We start from the raw sequence: 20,312 nt of genomic DNA on the forward strand, positions 1-20,312 counted from the left end.
TTTTTTAAGAATTATTATTCTGACTGCATTCCCATATCATTTTATTCAGTTTTAGCAAGTGTCTGACTACAACTTTTCCAGCAAAACTGGCTACACTGACTACCCCAGCATTTTTGAAAAAAAACATGATTTGTAAGACTATTTTTCCTGTTCTTCCTAACAGGAGGGGATTTCATACCTTAGATCCCCCGACAGTCATACTTGCACTACTTATTTTACCTCTCCGGCTTTTTTCCCTGCTCTCGTTTTCTTTGGATAGACCCTTGTTGGCTTAAGGCCTTTAAAGATCTCAAGATATATCCAGAAACTAATCTCTTGCTATGGTTCCTGTTTTTTATTCAGATGGAAGAAAGAACACTAACACTGAACATTCAAATTACTAATGTTTAATTAATACTTAATAACAATAGTAAGTGTTCAGTAGCAGCCTATTTCAACAACTACCTCACCAGTACATTGGATCCCTCAGATTAGTCTCTCAAAACTATTTGAAACACCTATTATTTTTACTCTGCCTTCAGTATACTGCTTGTCACGAACAAATATATTTCTCTAAATATAAGGTAATTAGAGCAACTGCAGAAGAGAGTTACATTAGTAATTTTTATACATGTATCCCTAAATATCAACCTAAATAAACTACATTCTAAGAAACTTTTTTTTTATTTATTTTTACAAGCCCAGACTTCCAAAGTTATCTAGTAAGGATATAAGCTGTTCTTCAAAGGATGCAAGCACTCGTAAATAAGCTTATTATCAAATGAAAGCAGTCTTTTAAAAACACAGTAACTAGCTTGACAAATCCAGCTGCTTTCACTCAGGCCTCCCTGGTAGCCCTTCCCCCCACGACTTCTTCGTAGGACTTTTAATTACGATTCTAAGTACAATTAATTAGCTTTACAACACCGCACTACGGCCGCGTCCCCGAGGCCTACAGAGCACTTCGACATTGCGAACAAACCCGCAACACCTACTCACGAAACACGATCATCGGCTGTGTTTAATCACCACATCGCGCTCCCCTCTCCCCGCCAGAGGCGGGGGGGGCGATGCGAACACGCTCGGAGGGAGGACCCCCCAGATAAGCCGCCCCCAGCCCCTCACCCCGCGCCGGCGGGCGCTCCGAGCGCCGAGCGAGCGCACCGCGTCAGCCGGCGGAGCTCCTGCCCGGCCGCGGACACCTGGAGGGGAGGCTCAGGAGAAGCCGTCCTCCCGGTCCCCGTCGCCGGCTGTAGGCGGGCAGCTACAAACTACACTACCCCCCACCCCTCCTCCTCCTCCTCGGCCCCGCGGGTCGGTACGGAGCAGCGTCCCCACCTCGTCCACGAAGCCGCCTCAGCGGGCGAGGGGGCGGCGAAGGGGCAGCAGGGCCGGCACCGCGCGAGTCCCCTCAGCCGCCGCCGGCCCTCACCCGCCGAGCTGCTACTCGCGCCGCGCACGCGCGCAGCCCCGCGCGAGAGAACGGCGGGAAGGGGGCGGAGCCCGCCCGCAGGTGCCCGCGTGCGGCCGGTGGGGCGGGGCCTCCGCTCAGCGCCGGGCCGGCGTGCGCCGTAGCGGCCCGATCTCCCCTCACGGAGCGCCGCGGGGCCAGGGCAGGGAGCCGGGACAGGAGACACACCTCACACGTAACGCGCCTCTCCGCCGGCGTCACCCAGAGACGGCGTCACCCGGCGCGGCGTCCCCACCGTGCGGACTCATACCGCCCGCCCCGCCCCGCGCCCAGCCCCTCCTCTCCCCTCCCCGTGGCGGGAGGCGCCGCTCTCTCTCCGAACGGACGCTTTTTCTCTATGGTAAGCCCCCCTTCCTTCCCCTCTCCTCTATGGTGCGCAGCCAGGCCCCTCCCTGCGGGGGAGGCGGCCATCTTGGCCGGGTGGCGGCGGCGGCAGCACGTTGCGTGCCGGCCCGCGGGACGAGGGACGCGGTTCCCCGCTGCGGCCCGGCCGGGGAGCGGCAGCGCCTCGCTCTCTCCGCCATCTCCTGGTAAGCGGCCCCTGACGGGACCCGCCGGCGGGCGGGTACCGGCGTTCTCGGACGGCGGGGGAGGGGCGGTAGGGAAGGCGCCCCCTCCCCGTGCTGGGAGCCGCCGCCGGCTTCGTCTGCCGTCGGCCCTGCCCCCGTCGCCGGGCTCGGGCCGGGGGGCTGCCTTCTTTCGCGGCGCCGGGGCTCGCCGCTACCCGCCCTGGGAGCGGGGCCGGCCGACCGCTCCTCGCCCGGGCCTCGGGGCCGGCCGCTCCCGGCCCAGCATGTCGGCGGGCTGCGCGGCGGCGCCGAACCGCCCTGCAGCCCGTGTGCCCCTCGCCCAGAGGGAGCCGGGCCGCGCTCTCCGTGGAACCGGGGACTCGCTCCCGGCGCCCGCACGGCCCGGGCAGGAGGATCGGCCCATGCAGGGAGGGAGGGAGGCCGCGCCTTCCCGGGCCGGCACTGCCCGCACATGCGGTCCGTCGGCTCCGGCTTTTTTGTCGCCGCCCTGTGCCGGGTGGCAGCGGGGTGAAGAGAAAACGTGTGTGGGTTTTTTTTTTTTTTCTGCTTCTGGGTTCAGCCGTAGGAACCGCTTTCGTGTGGGATCCTGTGCGGGATCCTTGCGTGATGGTGGCCGGGCTCCGGGGAAGGGAAAGCCTCTGCTTTTCTCCTCTGAAAGCAGGGAACTCCTCTTCTGGAGGGAAAAAAGAGCCATGGTTTGCCTTATTTTGGTTGAAGTTAATAGCTGTGTGCGTGCTTGTGTGGTGAGATCAAGACTTTCTTGTGGGTTTGATAAGGTAATAAGGTAAGGCTGTTTTTTACAAGGTATGTGTAAAAACAGAATAAAACCTTGGCAGGGATTTTCTCTAGGACCAGGATAGTGATTCCTCTCTGGAATGCACTTAGGTATTTCACCTGCAAGTTTCTGTGACAGTTTTCAAGTTCTAATTTAAGTTTCTCTTCTATGCTTTCTTAAACTCTAGTCCTAAACGAGTGGTCGTGAAATACTTCTGTAATTTTTGTGTGATAGATTGCTGATTTATGGGTTTGTTCTCATGCATTTCACTTCATCTTAAAAGAAAATATTAAAGATTGAGTGATAATTAATACTGTTCAGCATCAGCTAAACACACCCACTCGTTATGCTGCGTCAGTATGTTTGACCATATGCTTTTCATGTTAACATTGTATTTTCATATTCATGTCTTGTCTTATGACTAATGTAATGAGTTAAATACAGTAGGGAGGTTTGGGGCTCGTTTAAACTTCTTTTTGTACATTGTCTCAGTTTCTAAAACAAATGTCAAAACCTTAAGCATAGACGAGTTCTTAATTCTTAGTAGATTATTTCTGCTTTGATACATACGAATGTAGTGATCTCCTATATGCAGTTTGAAAATCCGTTCTTAGTCTTTCATTTAAATTCTCTTTGGGTATTCTAGTTCCTAACGTTCTTGTTATGGAGTGACTGTATGTACTCTGTTAGCAATGGATTGAGATCTAATTCTTGAGGTTAATTATGTTCAGAGTGCAAATGCTGCTAATCCTCACTTCTTTCCACAGCATTTATCTTTGAGGTCTGAGGCAATGTAATCTAATAAAACCTTCACTGTTTTTCTGCAAACTAACTAAACTGTGGTTCGATTCTGAACACAGATCTTGCCTTCACATCATTTAATTGAATTGTCTCTAGTTATGTTTCAATCTTCACTTACGTATATATTTTTTTTAATGTTTCTTTGTTTAAGTTTGAATCATTCTATGCAATTACAAATCCTTCTTGGTCATAATTGACTTATTAAATTCTGACATAACTAATGCCTGTGAAGAAATGTCTTTTTAATGCAAGCACAGTGCATTTGTTCTACACGTTGTACATTACTGTTGCCTTTTGTGTCAGCTAGCAAGGTCTGCTTACATGCTTTTTTTTTTACTTTCGTCTGGTGTGTCAGAGAAAGCAGCAGTTCTGTCAGAGAGCCTAAGAATGCTGACTTAAAATGCTTGTGATAGCATGTTTTGTGTCTTGTTTTTAGACATTTTAGTGTTTGTATTAGGTGTCATAATTGAACTTAATGGACAGCTTTTGGCTTCAATAAATGATACTATCAAGGTTTTTAGAATTTATTTTTTTTTGCTAGCAGTTGTTACTCCTTCTTTCATTCTTTCACCTGTGTCGTCAGTCCATCATTTTGGAAATAACTCATAATTCACTCATTCAAAATAATTATTTACTCTTGCAGTTAGTAACAGATTAATATTTTCCTACTTTATTTTTTGTCCTGTCCTTCTTGATTTGGAAAGGAGAATTACAGAGATGAACTTAAATGCTTCTGAATGCTAGTTTCTGCTGACTGTTGCTGATACATTGTGCTGTAGCGTATGCATATTGTATGCGTTGCTGACCTGTGTTCAGCGTATGGAGAGCTCTGCTGTCTGCACCTTGACATCAGGCGATCCTGTTTGGTATGTTAAGTTAAATGCCACCACAGTAACTGCATATAAATATGTAACTTGAGTTCAGTCTGGTTTTAGACAGTGTTGTTTAATTTGCTCTAAATTGTCAACTCTGAGTAGAAATAATAATTCTTATTTTCTCTTGTGGCCAGTTGTCATCATAGACATCAGGACAGTGCAGGGAATACTGCAGAAGTGACAGAAGTCACAAATACTTTTTTCAGAAAATGGTTTAAGACCCCTGGAGAGTTTTGGATAAACTGACGCTTCCATCATGTGGATGAGGGAAGGCACAGGGAGGGAGGCACAAGCGTGTGTCTCCATGATGGTTCATTAGTTCTATTCCCTTCCACCAAGCACTTTATAAATGCTTGGTGTACATGCTTCTGTGGCCCCTTCAAAACTCTTCACTACAGATGGGCATTTTCCCATAGAAGTAAGTTAGAAGGAAAAAAAAAAATCTTAGGCTGATTTATTGCTTACCAACCACGGTCTGATTCAGCAATGGGTAGTCGTGTAAACTTTAGTCTGATTTTCCCACCAGGACTGGGTGGAAAGCTTGCTGAGGTAGGTGGCAAAAACTAATTGTTTCAAGTCGTATTTGACTTGATCTTTTAGACCAATCCCCGTCCCAGTCTTCTGCTTTGGTGGTTTAAGCTAAACACCAGACTGGAAGGGTGGATGGCTGAGGGGACAGTTTGTCTGGTGTGCTATCTGCACTGCTCAGGCAGTAACCTCCACCAGAGGCTTGGGAGGTTGGATAGGGGAAGCAAGCTCCTGAAGTACAGCAGCTTTGTCTTCTAGAGCTTGCTTTTGTGACCCACAGAAATAGTTTACATGCTAGTTAGAGCTAAGATAACTAGCAGGGAGAGACCTGCCTGGAAGATAGATGGTCTGGCCAGTCTGCTCAGGGTACTCAGCCATACAGGCGTTGTTGGAGAAAGGGCTGACCCAGATTAGGCACTTCCCTTGGGGAAACCAAAAAGTGAGTGATTCACCCCCAAGTACTCCATGCATTGCAAACTACAGGACTTTTATGAAAAGCACTGGGATATATTCCCAAAGAAAGTGTCTTTATTTGGAGCACTGACAAAAGCCAGTATCTGTCTCCTTGAAAATTACCCTGACTCAAACATCCTTATAGTTTTTGAGAATAAGACTTCCAGTTTCTTGTTTTCTTATGTAAGAAAGGTGCATTAAATTGCAAACCCATTATTCCATGCTGGTTGGCCTGGTATGTGGATGTAACTCCAATGTTCAGCCTTACTTTGTCAATCTGGTCTGACGATACAGAACTGTAAAAGCACTTTCTCTTTTTTTTTTTTTTTTAATATTCAGTCATTTGTTTGAAAACATGAACTGTGTTATTAGGCCTTTTTGGTTTAGGAAATGTTAAAATGTTAAAGAAAAAAAAATGAGATATTAAAAGTAGAAACTGCCACAGTAAGGTTGGCAGCATGACTAATAGTTACATTCATTATATCTCATGAAGAATATCTTTAGACATTAGTTTAAAAATACCTGGGAAGTTGAAAAGAGGAATAAGACTACCACTTTTAAATGGAACCACTTAGAATATGCATAACTATGGAAATAATGGATTTAAAGAGACAGTAACATCTTCATTTCTGACCTTTGTTCCCTGTTAGATGCCAGTCTCTTCCTTTCTTTGATGTTACAGTAGTATCTGTAGGATTCCTTTCAACTGAAGTTCACAGGTGGGTTTAGGGAAGGATGGAGTTTAATGTAATAAATGTGCCATTCACCTGTTTTATTCTTGCTTCTTTCAGGTTGAAAGTCATAACCTTTCTTCATATAATAGGCTTATATAGTAAATAGTCTCTAAACCACTGCAGGATGCTTTAGTTTGGTGGAGCAAAGATGAACTGGACATCTAATAGAAAATACTTTCTTTAATAAGGAATGTTGGAATCCTTTGCTTGGAAGGAAGTGTGTGTGCTGACTGTGTGGAAACATGAAGTATTTCAAGACTCTTTCCCAGTTAGGTCTTTGAAATACAGATAGATATTGCATTGAATTGAAATAATTTTGAATTGGCATTATCTGAAGAGCTGCCGTGACTTTAGTACTGTTGAACTGGAAATGCTTTTTACTTTTTTATGGGGTTTTTTTAGACCTGAAAAAAAAAAAAAAACAGTTTATCGTCTGTAGTGCCTTGTAAACTTCCCAAGAGCCTCATAATTCAGTCACTTTTTTTGTTCTGGAGCAAGAGCGAGTGGAGGAAGTTGTCCTTAGGTGTGTGTTGCTCATAGGAAGATGAAGTCATTATTACAGTTATTCTCAGTACTCTGTGTGAAAACGGTAAAGGAAATATAAATGCACTTTAAAATACTTTCCACCTTTTTTGATCTGTCGAGACTTAAACTTAAAATTCTTTGTCCTTCCCTTCTTTCTGCTACAATTGTTGACATAAATTCCCAGTACAATCCATTGCTTGTCAATGTGCATTACGCGTATCTCAGCAAGAGAAGATACAGTTATGTAGAGGAATACAAGTAGTCATTTCACTTCTTCGAGTGCATTTTTTTGTGATTTCCAGAATATTTAATAGTCTAGTACAGGAAGAGCTTTCTCTTCTAAAAATGATTTTATAAAAAATCTTGCCTATTTTTATTGGAATATATTATAGTCATTGATACCACATGAAGAAATGCATAATGTAAGTGTAGTTATTCAGATACTGATGAAACTTAAGATAAAATAATCAAACATCATCACGTATATCTGTTGACATTGCCTGGATTACAAATTTTCACTGTGAAAACTGGTTTAAATTTTACAGTATTTTAATCATTTAATATAGAATATTGGCATACAGTTTGCAAAATGAGTATAATAATCAGATTCTTCGAGTAATAGTTATAGTCACAATTTGACTTTCCCAGACACTGTATCACAAACGAGGTTACTTTACACAAGGCAGCCTGTGAAACTGAAATTTGGAGCAGTATAGATTCTTCTGTTCTTACTAAGACATGCTTTTCTTGGAAGCAAATACATTCTTGGGTAGAATCACAGTTTTATTTTACAGTGGAGAAATAGTAGTGGGATGGAAAGCTGATGTTAAAGATTCGTGCAGTTATTTACACATCAGTACCCTTACTGCTTGTATCTGAGGCTTTGCCCGGTTTGTCATGTTGCTTAGAGAGGAAAAAATCAAATCATTTTGCTTTTTTCATCTCTGAACTCTGCTAGCAATAACTTCAGATATGTATGTTCTTCTCTGTGCTGTCAGTAATTATGTTCTCTTTTGGATTTTTGTGTTTTTTTCCTTAAGATCTGGAAGACTCTCACTACTCCCCATAGTTGGTATATGTGTTTAACCCTAAATCGTGCATTATGGCAGACAAATTAACAAGAATTGCTATTGTCAACCATGACAAGTGTAAGCCAAAGAAATGCCGCCAGGAATGCAAGAAGAGTTGTCCTGTGGTTCGAATGGGTAAGAGATGCAATTTAACAAAGTATTTCAGCAGTTGGAGAAGTTTTAAATAATGTTCTACGAGAAGGCACTAGGTTTTTAGAATTGCTAGTTTTTTTTGTTTATCATTCATACATCATTTCATAAAGCCTTTTGAAGTATCACTGAAAGCACGAACAATTCATCGAAATAATGTCACTTTTCAGGTCTTCGGATGATCTGAAGCTTCAGTGAACGTTAATAGCTTACATGTTCCTCTCTGGAATTTAGTGGTACTGGCAAGAATTCTTAATCATTGGAAACTTTCTTGAGTTTAACTTATTCTTTTTCACCAGGAAAACTTTGCATAGAAGTCACATCACAGAGCAAAATAGCATGGATCTCAGAAACACTTTGTATTGGTTGCGGTATTTGCATCAAGGTAAAAGTTGGGCTGCTTCATTTAAAGTGATAACATTTCCCTATTATGCTATTAAACTTAGTATTGCATACTGTTACTTCAGAAAGCAATGTTGTTTTCCTGAATAATCAGACCCTGTTAACTGTTTTGGTTTATAGAAAGTGAAGTACTGTGTCAGTTTACTGAACTGGTTGGGTTGCAGGGTGTGGTTGTAACTTGTTGTTTGTGGCTTTATATTTTTTTTATTTTGTTTGGGTTTGTATGTGGCTATAAACAGTAGAAAGCAGTAGAAAGATGTTATTGTAAAAGAGCTGGAGAATGTATGTGGTGTGCCTCATTTGTGTTGTAGACTGACAGTCAAAATTGCTGACTAGTTAGTTTGAAAACCATGGTATAGAACTTCTTTGGGAAGTTGATTATGTAAATTAAAGGGAAGTAATTCAGTAAAAGTTCTTTTAAAAATATTTAAGTGCACAGCTGGGTGCAGTACAGAACAGCATTTTGTTAATAAATTGTTTGTGTGCACTAGTAATTTTTGAATTTATTGCGATTACAGAAATGTCCTTTTGGAGCCTTGTCAATTGTTAACTTACCTAGCAACCTGGAGAAAGAAACAACGCATAGATATTGTGCCAATGCCTTCAAACTTCACAGGTATTTTATTTTTCACATCAGTGTAAGAGAGACGAAAATATTCAACATTTTGGTAGTCTAAACATAGTGCATATCGAGGTGTTCTTGGTTATTACCTCAGTAGCTTCCTTTTTGAATGTTAATAAAAAGTATTATAATGTAATAAAATTTTAGTGCTCATTTAACAGAGCTGTTTAAAGAACAGACTGCTCTTAAATCTTTCTTATGATCTATTTTTAAGGGATATTGCTGTAATTTGAATTATATATTGGCAAGTTAACAAAGTAGGCTGAAATAATCAGCAAGTCAGAGAACAGGTTGTAACATTGACTTTGCCACCAAATGTTGGTGTCTGATGGCGTTAATATAATCCAAAGTTATCGATGTTGTGTACAGGTTGCCTATCCCTCGTCCAGGTGAAGTACTGGGATTGGTTGGAACCAATGGTATTGGAAAATCTACAGCCTTGAAAATATTAGCAGGAAAACAGAAGCCAAATCTTGGAAAATACGATGTATGTATGAGCAGTAAAATAGAGTTGGCATTATAGATAGCTGTGATTATATTTTTTCACTGGATTTTTCATATCTGTGAACATGATAGAATTTGCAAGGACATTGGCGCTTTCCCTATTAACAGCCAGTGACCTACTCCACACAGAAACAATAGTTGAAGGATGTTAACAAAGGGGTTTTTGCAAATTCTGTATATCTTCAAGAAAGAGAAGGATACTAATTATAATTGTAACTCACTAAAGATAAACATCAGAGGTAAGTTTCTGTCTTTAAGTCACACTTAAGTTTGTGGGGTTTTTTTTTAATATCAGGCTTTAAAAATGTCAGCTTTTTTCCCTGCACGATTTACCTGTTCCCCATCAAGTGATTTAGGTAGCTCAAGTTTTGGAGTTTCTTCAAAGTTCAACGTTGTTTTTATCTGAACAGCTCTAATGTCCAAGTGCTTACTGTGTGTCCCTGTGATCTCTTAGGCTTTTTTTACCTTTGATTCTTTTGAAAATGATCTCTTATAAAATATGTTGTTATCATAAGTTGTTGTTGAAGGTATTTCCCACTGTACACTTAAATACTGAGTTCTGAAAATCCTTAGTTTCTTCATGTTGCTAGATAATTAGAAATTTTCTTAGTATTTTTTGAGAACTAGGCATAGAACAACTTGTAATCTGCTGGTCTTCATGGGAGATCATAATCAATTTTCCTATGTGTTTACACTAAGGCAAACTGTGCAGCCAGCAAGAAAAATTACTTACAAGGGTTCGTTTACCTAGCACTGCTCCAAAAAGTGAATATTATTAGAGAAAAGACATATTAATAACTATTGTGACTATTCTTATCAGTATTTCAGTTATCACCTTCTCACCTTCAAATTACATGATGACAATTGAATTCTGATGCTCCCTTTTGTTCATCAAGAAGGACTTCTAGGAACAAGTGTGTTCAAACTTGCTTCAACATTTTCTTTACTTGAAAGAGTAATGTTTTAACAAATTACTCATTTCATGGCTGCCTTTTGAAACTGCAAAGAAATAATAATTTCCCAGCTACGTTTTCCATTCTCTTTCAAGTTTGGTTTATATTATTTTGTGGACTTTTGTTTCAGGTGGTAATATTGCAGAAATAGCAAAACTTTTGATTTTCTGAACGTGTACTTAATTGATTTACCATGCTTACAAAATCAGACTTTCCTGTGAAGAGCCAAATCATTATGACCACAGAAACACGTGGTATGAATTGAATCTTCCATGTTGCTTCTGCTCTAAAACTTATGAAGCATTTCCTCTGTGTATTTGCTTGGTTTGGAAACGTGGCTGCGTCGCTCTGTTTCCGTACTGTTCACCATCAAAATAATTAACTTGGCACCATTGAGAGTAGTACGCTGTGTAAAATGAAACTGTACAAGTTGGGACCTTTTCCTGGTTGATTGCTGTGAACCATTCCTTTTTTTTTTTTTCCTTTTTGTTTTTCATTTCTTGGTCATTTTTCCTTTGACTTCTCTTTCTGTTTCCTTGGAAGTGTTTGCTAGAAGCAGAGTAAGTGACCAAATTTTATTGCATCTTTGAATTAGCTGGATCAGATAGCTAATAAGTGCAGTTACACTAATCCATGCTATCGCTGTCCCCATGAAGTAGTTTCACTCATAGCTTCTTAACTAAGCACGGTTTTGGATGTCCCAGGTGCGAATTTAAAAAGCTTTTTATTGAAAGGGCTACTGACACTTGGAAAAAAAAATAATCTGAACTTCTGCCATCCGTTTTGCAATTTTATATTTTTTCAATTTTTTTTAATGGAAACTTTGCAGAGGCAACATAACAGTTTGGTAACTAGCTTTTATCCAGGCTTTTTTTTTTTTCATCTTTCAAGCATATTCTATTTGCTATATTGATCGGAATTTTAAAAGTCGGTATTTTTATTGTGTTTTTACAATGGTATAAGTAAACACAGGTTTAATTTTGTCACAGGATCCACCTGACTGGCAAGAAATTTTGACTTATTTCCGAGGATCTGAATTACAAAATTATTTTACAAAGATCCTGGAAGATGACCTGAAAGCTATCATTAAACCTCAGTATGTGGACCAGATCCCTAAAGCTGCAAAGGTGAGAAATTCCATGGGCTAATAGAAAGCTGGCAGCTCCTTCTGTAATACTTTTCTTGTGTTTAATGATTTTATTTAGCAACATAATTCCATGTCAAAAATCCACTACTGTCTGAAATTTTTAATGTTGAAATAATGTTGCGGGTTTTTTTAATTATTATTATGATTTATCATGCAGGGAACAGTGGGATCAATTCTGGATAGGAAGGATGAAACTAAGACACAAACTGTTGTATGTCAGCAGCTTGGTAAGTAATTTTGTAAAGTCAAACTTCAAAGCATTTGAGAAATTCGTATTTACTGAAAAAATTAAGTTACTACTAATGTGATAGTAGATTTAAATTATACCATTTTTAAAAAAAGAAAGGAAAAAATAAAGATGCTTTAGTTTAAAGCCTAGGGCTTGCAGTAAGCGTATCTGAACCAATTAAAATAATACTTTCTAGCAGCAAATTAATTGACACATGATAGTTAACAGAATTTAATGCAGTTTCTGTTTCATGGTAGAAGGTGTTTACTTTTAAATCTGGAAAAATTCCAGTTATTGTCTGCTGCTCTTGCTTGCTTACAGTTCTGGCAAAATCTTAGCATCCTCTCTTGTGAGAACCATTGCATGTAGAAAATATTATCCGAGTACAAAAAAACTTTTAGAAAAACCTGTATATAGCCAATTATAATAAGAGTAATACTGACTTCTGAGAATAATAAAGAACAACATCTACATAGTCCAGCCGTGGTAATTTTCTGTAGATGTTTTGAATTCAGTTGTTATTAAATTCAGTTGTTAACTTAGATGTTGCTAAATTAACAACAGGGTTATTTTGGTGTATCTGAGTGGTAAAGGTGGGGCTGTGTTGTGCCACCAAGAGCACGATCTTTGAGTCCCTTTTAACTTATTAGTGAAATGGTGTATTCTTGAAATTTTCTGTTCATCAAGCTGAGGAGAAAATACAGGCTTCACCCATTTGCTTTAACATTTGAGGGACTTGATTTTCCTGAAAATCAGAACTCTTCAGGCAGGTCTAACAAGAAACACTTTTAAAACTGGTATAGTTTCTTTTTAGGGCCAGAAATCTTTACCAAACATAAGATGGAAAAACAAATAGAAATGTAATCCTTCTGCATGATAAGCAGCAGCCATACAAACTAATTAGCTAATGTTGCAGAGAAGCCATAACTTGCTATAACTTACAAATAGCATTATGATGCTTCTACATAAACTGAACACTTATTTTATTTCTTTCTGTTTTTTCCTCTGTGTAGGATGTCTGCTGTGATTATACATGTTTCTGTAGGTAATAAAAAATATGAATTGTGTTGGTTATAACATATCTAAAATTAACCACTTATTTGCAGACTTAACCCATCTGAAAGAAAGAAATGTTGAGGACCTTTCAGGAGGAGAACTTCAGAGATTTGCTTGTGCAGTTGTTTGCATTCAGAAGGCTGATATGTATGTTTAATTTACTTCTGTTACGCATTGCTTCTAATAATCTGTCGCAGAATATGGTCCTCTAATTTACATTTATTGTTAGAAATAATACTTTTGTTTGAAATATTTAAACAAAAGGATTTAAAAAAAGAAACAGGTTTTACTGACTCAGCAGGTGACATCCATGTATAATCTCTGGAGTTTTTATACTTTTAACTCGTCTGACTGGAAGTAGCTAATTTCAGAGGCCAACGTTAAATTTCAGCATCGCAACTTCATAACCTTTCCCTAATCCCACAGAAATATTTGACAGAGTACCTCAGCCTCTCTGAATAAGAAATGGACAGATCCTTCCACACCTTTGGGCGCTCATGTCCCTCTTCTGTCTAGCAACTGGGAAATCAGTGTCTAGTCTGTGCTGTTTCCTGACTCCTTGGGACCAAGAAAGGAAGATCAGAAGAGCGATAGGGTTTTGGGTGGGTGGTTGGTTGGTTTGGTTTGGTTTTAGTTTTTGTTTGGGTTGTGGGGTTTTTTTGTTTGGCTGGGATTTTTTTGGTTGGTGTGGGTTTTGGGTGAGTTTTCTTGTTTGTTTTGTTGGTTTGTTTTTCTCATTTGGGAGAAATTCTTTATTCTTCTAGTCTCCCAAAGTATTTTTGCACTTTTCAGTTCATGTTAAACATAAGATCAATCAGAACTGAGTGCATGGGATTCCTGACCGATTACTGATTTCTCGTAACATTCGATGGCTTTGTCAGAGCTTTTGGCAAAGTCATACTTAACTTGAACCGTTTAACAATTTCACGTGACAGTCATCAGAGATTCAAGGCAGGTGTCAGAACGTAATTCTCGGTTTTTTGTCTCTTTCTCAATGTAAATAATGATCATTTTTTATTTCTGTGTATTTAATGGTTGAACTGTTAGTATTAGGTTTGAATATGTAGAAAGCTCGCATTCACTAAGACTTTGTTCTTTCTTTTGGGGCTAGCTTCATGTTTGATGAACCTTCCAGCTACCTAGACGTCAAGCAGCGCTTGAAGGCTGCCATTACTATTCGATCCCTAATAAACCCTGACAGGTAAATACAAACTTCAAGTGTTTTGCTAGACTGTAATATTAAGTGACTGTTTACAGAGGGAAGAAACATCCTGTCCATCTCGCTGGAAGCGCTGGCTTCTCAGTATGGTACACTAATAGATGTTTAAAGTGTTCTAAGTCAGTAATATTCTATTCCATTGTGTTTTGGAAACTTATTTCCTATAGTTTCTGTACTACTTCAGCATTTTGTAATAAGGATGTGAAAATACAGGTGGCTATTTTTCACCTGAATATTGCTGTTCCATCCCCTTCTCACACAGACTTTTTTTTCTTGGAACACGCTAAGTATTTTTCACTCCAGTCAATCAATACGCTTCCGCTTACTGCACAGAAAGAAGCTGCCAGTTTACACTGAAGGTGGACTTTCACCTTGCCATTCGCAATGTCTGTTTGTTGGACAGTTTAAAAAAACCTGCTTCAAAGAGATTTGAACCCTGTCCTTATTTAGTATAAAGCTAAGAAACCATATTAAATGAAAATTGTGTTTATAGCTTCTGCTTATGCAAGACTAGAATAAGAAAGAAAGAAAGAAAAAATGTTTTATATTAAAGCACAGAAGCATCTCTCTGGCTCTGTTTTTCAGGTACATAATTGTTGTAGAGCATGATCTAAGTGTGTTAGATTATCTCTCTGACTTCATCTGCTGCCTGTATGGTGTGCCAAGTGCTTACGGTGTTGTTACGATGCCTTTCAGTGTAAGAGAAGGTAATTCTTGCCATGTTTCTCTTTTTACACATACAAAAAAAATTTTATGGAAGAAAAACAAAGGTACCACAATGCTAGTTGTCTATTCTGTGAACACGTCTTCTTCCTGTTACAGTTCAGAAACTGAAAAACTACTGGTTTATCTTTTGCATAACTTCTGTTTTACAGGATCCTAAATTTGTAACTCAACCCAAAAGTCTTAATTATGAAATACCCTTTGTCTCTTGCTATGGACATAATTTTGATACTTGCAGGTGTTTGTAAACAGTGGAGTTACACAAAAGACCCTATAAATAGTAAAGAAAGGGCAGGAGACAGTTTGCACAGTACAGAGGTATGTAGTGTTTGACTGAATTGACCACACTTGTAGCATCGAGGCTCAGTAATACCCATTTTTGTGCAAATGGGCCCAACAGCAGTAATTTCTTTAAACCCTACACACACTACTACTAGGTTTTCAGAAAGAGCTTCCGTAGTCTTTCTGTAACTTTAGTAAGGTTTTTCTTTATTCCATTTGCATAGTGTACATGCTTTGAAATAGGAGGGTTTGTTGCCTCTTTTAACAAGCCATTTAAAATCTGATATGCTCCTTATCTGATTGGAATTTACAGCCAAGAATTGAAATGCGTTTTTGTCTTGCTCTATTGGAGACCTTTTTAAACGACCTTTTTTTCCTCCCTTCATAGGCATAAACATTTTCTTAGATGGCTACGTTCCAACAGAAAACCTAAGGTTTCGAGATGCATCCCTAGTATTTAAAGTGGCTGAGACAGCTAACGAAGAAGAGGTTAAAAAGATGTGTATGTACAAATACCCAGGAATGAAAAAAAAGATGGGAGAATTTGAACTATCCATAGTAGCTGGCGAATTCACCGATTCTGAAATTATGGTGATGTTAGGGGAAAACGGTAAGTGCGTTTCTGTTGCAAACGGCTTCTACAGCCCTAAATACGCTCCTAAAGCCCTTTGTCAGTTTGGGAGCCAGCCTTCAAAGTGACTGGTTTGGAGTCGGGTTGAACCGCTTGTTTCCTAGTGAAGATGTCAGGCGGTAGGCTTGCTCTCTGAAAAGCGAGAACTTGACGCTATTGCATGTCAGTGATGCCGTTGTGTTTGTCTGTTACCCCGTTTTAAGAACTTAGATTGGCAGGATGATGACTAGACTGATGGATGAAGGCTAGACTATTGCAGCTTTAGACGTCTTTTCTACTTGAAAAAGCAATTCATAGCAGGTGCTGCTTGCTGGAAGTGAATACAGGAATTCTCAAAGCGGTCTAATTTTAAAACGTATTTTTTATTAAGTCTTTATTTTTGTATCTGTGACTTAATTGTTAAGAAGTCTATGTTACTAAAAAGCCTGAAGTAACATGTAACTTGTGTTTTATTTTAGGAACTGGCAAGACCACGTTTATCCGAATGCTTGCAGGAAGACTTACGCCTGATGAAGGAGGTAGTGCTTAATACCTAAGTAGAAACCCGTTTAGAACATACTGGAAAAGCTTTTCTTTTCATTATAAATTTTATCTTTTTACAGGTGAGGTCCCTGTTCTAAATGTCAGCTACAAACCACAGAAGATCAGTCCTAAATCTACAGTACGTTTAAGCCTTACTTTTATTAAGTATTGTGTTTGCTAAAGCATGTTCATAGTACATAGGCAGAATTTCTTCATGCCTGGAACAAAAAGCTCTACTAATTGTATTTATTCTTGTTTTCTTGCGGTGTGGTGCATAAAACTGAGCGGCAACATTTTTATTTTAATAGGGAAGTGTCCGTCAGCTACTCCATGAGAAGATCAGAGATGCCTATACACACCCCCAATTTGTAACTGATGTAATGAAACCTCTTCAAATAGAAAACATCATTGACCAGGAGGTATTGATTGCCTGAGACAACACCCGAACTTTTCTTCTTTAATTCTCTTCCTGTACCTGAACTAAACATGGCCTTATTCCCCACCCTGGCCCCGACAGGTTCAGACATTGTCTGGTGGTGAGTTGCAGCGCGTTGCATTAGCTCTTTGTCTTGGTAAACCTGCAGACGTCTACCTAATTGACGAACCTTCGGCATATTTGGACTCTGAACAACGTCTAATGGCTGCCAGAGTCATTAAACGGTAAAGTATACGTGGTGGGAAGAATAACTGAAACTTACAGTAGGCTTACAGTAAGTTAACATTCAGTACTTTTTTTTTTTAATTTCTATTTCAGTTTCATTCTCCATGCTAAAAAAACAGCTTTTGTGGTAGAACATGATTTTATCATGGCTACATATCTGGCGGATCGTGTGATTGTTTTTGATGGTATTCCTTCCAAGAACACACTTGCCAACAGGTAAGAGACTTGTTTGGATTAGTATGCAAGGTAAAGGAGGACAACGTAGAAATAAATTGTTCATCAGAAGCATCAACAAAAATAAGGAAGTGAAGCATCCCTGCCTCTGGAAACTTAAGCTGCATTTGAAGTGATCCAAGAGCATCCTGAGGGTTCTGGCTTTTGTTTGGAAGCGAGGAAAAGAACATGGGATTGACCCACAATTAGAGGCTGCCCCTATACACAGAGTTGGAGCATAGTGGGAGAATGTAACCATGCCCTCAAAAACTAGACCAGCTTCTGGCTTAAACTAGCCTTAAGCACCTGCACACCAGTTAAATTACAATCAGAGGAGAACAAATAAGTGGCATCAACGGTAAACCATGCTTACGAAAGTAACTTTCAGATGTGCTAAAAGAAAGCAGTGTCCTAAGGATACGTGTATGCCAGTCTTGCCAAGTGCAAGTCCCAACAGCAGCACATAATGTACGTTATCTATGAATTTTACTTTTTCACAGTATGAAAGAGTGTGGCATGTCTACTTTTGTTCCTGTAAATAACTCCATGTAAATGACAGAGATTTCTTGAGGAGCTGCCTTATCACAAACCAGCTTTTAGAACAGTGTACTGTCAAGTACTTAATGCGAACCAGATGAAGGAAACCATTTGGTCTAGCAATGCGCTTCCTGCATTTACAACACACTGCCAGCCTGGTTTTGATGGTATTCCTCCTAAGAACACACTTATTTTAATTAAAAAATCATGATCGCACTACCTATATTGATGCTGAGAAACAGTTACGATCTTTGTTACGTCCTGCTAATGGTGCAACTCTGTTGTTTTGGTGGTTTTTTTTAACTTTGAATGTAAATAACTAAGTGTTCCAGCACACGTGTGTGGACACAAAGTAAAAAGGATATAAAGGTAGCAGTCTGAAGACTTGTAGAGCCATGCTGAGAAAACGCTGAAAGATGAGAGTAGTAGTTGTGACTTCTTATCTGAGGCATGATTTGATTGAAAATGTAGCCCCATCCCGGTACGTCAGATACAGCTCCCATGTGTGCTACCAGACCTGAACGAGCTGAGGATGGAGATCAAAGCTGCCTCTAATCAGCATAGTACAGAACTTCTGAAAATTTAGCTGAAATGTTCTTCTCTCTCAACAGTCCACAGACTCTTTTGGCTGGAATGAATAAGTTTTTATCGCAACTTGAAATCACTTTAGAAGAGACCCCAACAATTACAGACCAAGAATAAACAAACTCAATTCAATCAAGGTAAGAGAGAAGCACCTTTACAGTAAAGAATCCATGACAGTTGAATATAAAGCCAGGTTTTAAATTAAGGAACAAAATGAAGACTAACCTGGTAGTCTTGCTGTGCTGGAAAACAGCACGTGAAAGGAGTAGTAAGAATAATAAGGGAAGCAGAAAGGAATTGAGAGAATTGTCTTTTATTTCAGCTGTGTTCTTTTTTCTCTCTTCTGAAGGATGTGGAACAAAAGAAGAGTGGAAACTACTTTTTTCCTGGATGACTAAATATTGAACCTGAGCATCTTTGTAACTGGCATATAGAAATGTATATTGGAATCTAAACATTTGTGGATGAGAAGGGCTCAATCAAGTTTTAGAACACTTCATCTTTTGGAGCTTAAAAATCTCTTGCTGCGTGTTAACATCTGAGACCAGTAGCAGTGTAAATCCTAGTCTGAGTAAAACTGCCACTTTCTATATTTTGGTGACACAGCCCTATTTTCAGTGTAATAATTTCAAAATAGACCACCTTGAAATTGTGCAAATGAGTCTCCTGATTTTTCAAAACTTGAGGGAGGTTTTCAATTCAATATACACTATTCCTGTACTAAGTACTGACTGCCCGTCCTTGTTTTAAGAATCTTTGAAGGTGTAAGAGGGAAGCTTACCAAGAATGTCAACCTACAGACATGACTCCTGTTTTCAAAAGGCTGAATTCTCTCTGGATGAGGGTTTCATAAATAAACATCCTTCTAACTTACAGCTCTTCTCTGACACAGTGCAAAACTTTTTGAGTTACCAATTCAAAGTGTATATATTTATATGATGTTGTCACGCACCTTTTCTCATACTATAGAAAAGAACACACAAAGATGGAGTACAAACAATAGAAAGGAAAAGATCCACACCTTTTTTAGTCATCTGTCCCTGTACATCGTCTCAGACCTGGTTACAGGAGCATAATCAGTTAAATAGTTTTAAAGAAAATACTTAAAATCCTTTCAATCTGTCTTCTGTAACTTATATCTACACAGTGAAGAAAGGTTAATAGCTCTTTTTTCCAACTCACTCCTCCAGCTGTAAATGCTGGCACCTGGCATCTTTCCAGGGAAAGATGAAGTTTTTACAAAGTTAAGATGCAAGAATTACTTCTGCCTAAAGCAATAGCTTTGATCCTTACTAGAGGTGAAAATGAAGGTAAATAAAAAATAGCTTGTCAAAAATCAATTTCCAAATAAAGTAAGGTCCTTCTGGGAGACAGGGAAAAGCCACCTGTATTTTTAAGGGTTCCTACTTACTTGCATAAGTTAGTTTTGCAGACATGTAAAATAACTTTCAGCTGTGTATCTTAAAAGGAAGGAAGGGTATTTTCCATGCAGCAGTTGTCTGTTCTACCTTCATTGGCATGTGAAATATGTTGTGAGAGAGAAAAGAAAACATGGCTTTGTTCTTTATTTACGTTTTTGCCTGATAACTTACAGGAGAAGGTAGTGGTTTGTGATTTCTTAAGCCATTACATGTGTTAGTAACATGGATGTTTTATAACCTTGGCAGTAGGAGGTGTTACATACACTCTACCTCACTATGTCTAACTGACAACAGAAATGGATCTATATTACCTCAGCAGAGGTACTCCACCAAGTAGTACAGGGAATGAACGCAGTGTTACACCACCACCCTGTCTTTAGACAAAAACAAGGCTAACAAAAACTTAACAGTTAAGTCATGTAGATGAGCACAGGTCCCTTCAGACTTGTGTTCAGCATCTCCTGTTATCAGCACTAATTAAGGTAAGGTAAAGATGTGGTTTAGCAAGTATCTGAAGCTGTATATATTGGTCCATAAATGTTAAGTATTACATATAGGCCCAAACTAACCAGTAGGATCCTGCAGTCTAAAACATCTTACCCCAGATAAAAGGTTTGGCCAATCAATCTGCAAGTCTTTCACCAAAAACAGAGGAAACTATACTTAATCAACAGTGAAGGTGGAGAAAATAGAGTCCTTAACTGTCCTAGAGTA

General features: G+C 39.5%; 2 protein-coding genes across 2 annotated transcripts in view; one reads left to right on the forward strand and one right to left on the reverse strand.

Annotated features, from left to right (window-relative positions):
* Window positions 1-1,346, reverse strand: part of ANAPC10 (anaphase promoting complex subunit 10) — a 37,389-nt gene extending 36,043 nt beyond the window's left edge. The window contains exon 1 of the mRNA XM_086611582.1: window positions 1,318-1,346. The gene's annotated coding sequence lies outside the window, so the exon portion shown is untranslated. The remainder of the gene's footprint in view (window positions 1-1,317) is intronic.
* Window positions 1,347-1,919: 573 nt separating this feature from the next.
* Window positions 1,920-19,101, forward strand: ABCE1 (ATP binding cassette subfamily E member 1). Its single transcript, XM_086611384.1, is given in 19 exon segments — window positions 1,920-1,980; window positions 7,712-7,876; window positions 8,191-8,276; window positions 8,812-8,909; window positions 9,285-9,402; window positions 11,362-11,499; window positions 11,677-11,746; window positions 12,855-12,951; window positions 13,916-14,005; window positions 14,609-14,730; window positions 15,417-15,638; window positions 16,118-16,177; window positions 16,262-16,320; window positions 16,490-16,600; window positions 16,699-16,841; window positions 16,936-17,058; window positions 18,204-18,253; window positions 18,256-18,314; window positions 18,527-19,101. Coding segments are annotated over 18 exon segments (1,794 nt in total). The 5' UTR covers window positions 1,920-1,980; window positions 7,712-7,773; the 3' UTR covers window positions 18,572-19,101.
* Window positions 19,102-20,312: the final 1,211 nt, after the last annotated feature.

This window comes from Tauraco erythrolophus, chromosome 5, assembly GCF_009769465.1.
Source record: "Tauraco erythrolophus isolate bTauEry1 chromosome 5, bTauEry1.pri, whole genome shotgun sequence".
Taxonomy (NCBI): Eukaryota; Metazoa; Chordata; class Aves; order Musophagiformes; family Musophagidae; genus Tauraco; species Tauraco erythrolophus.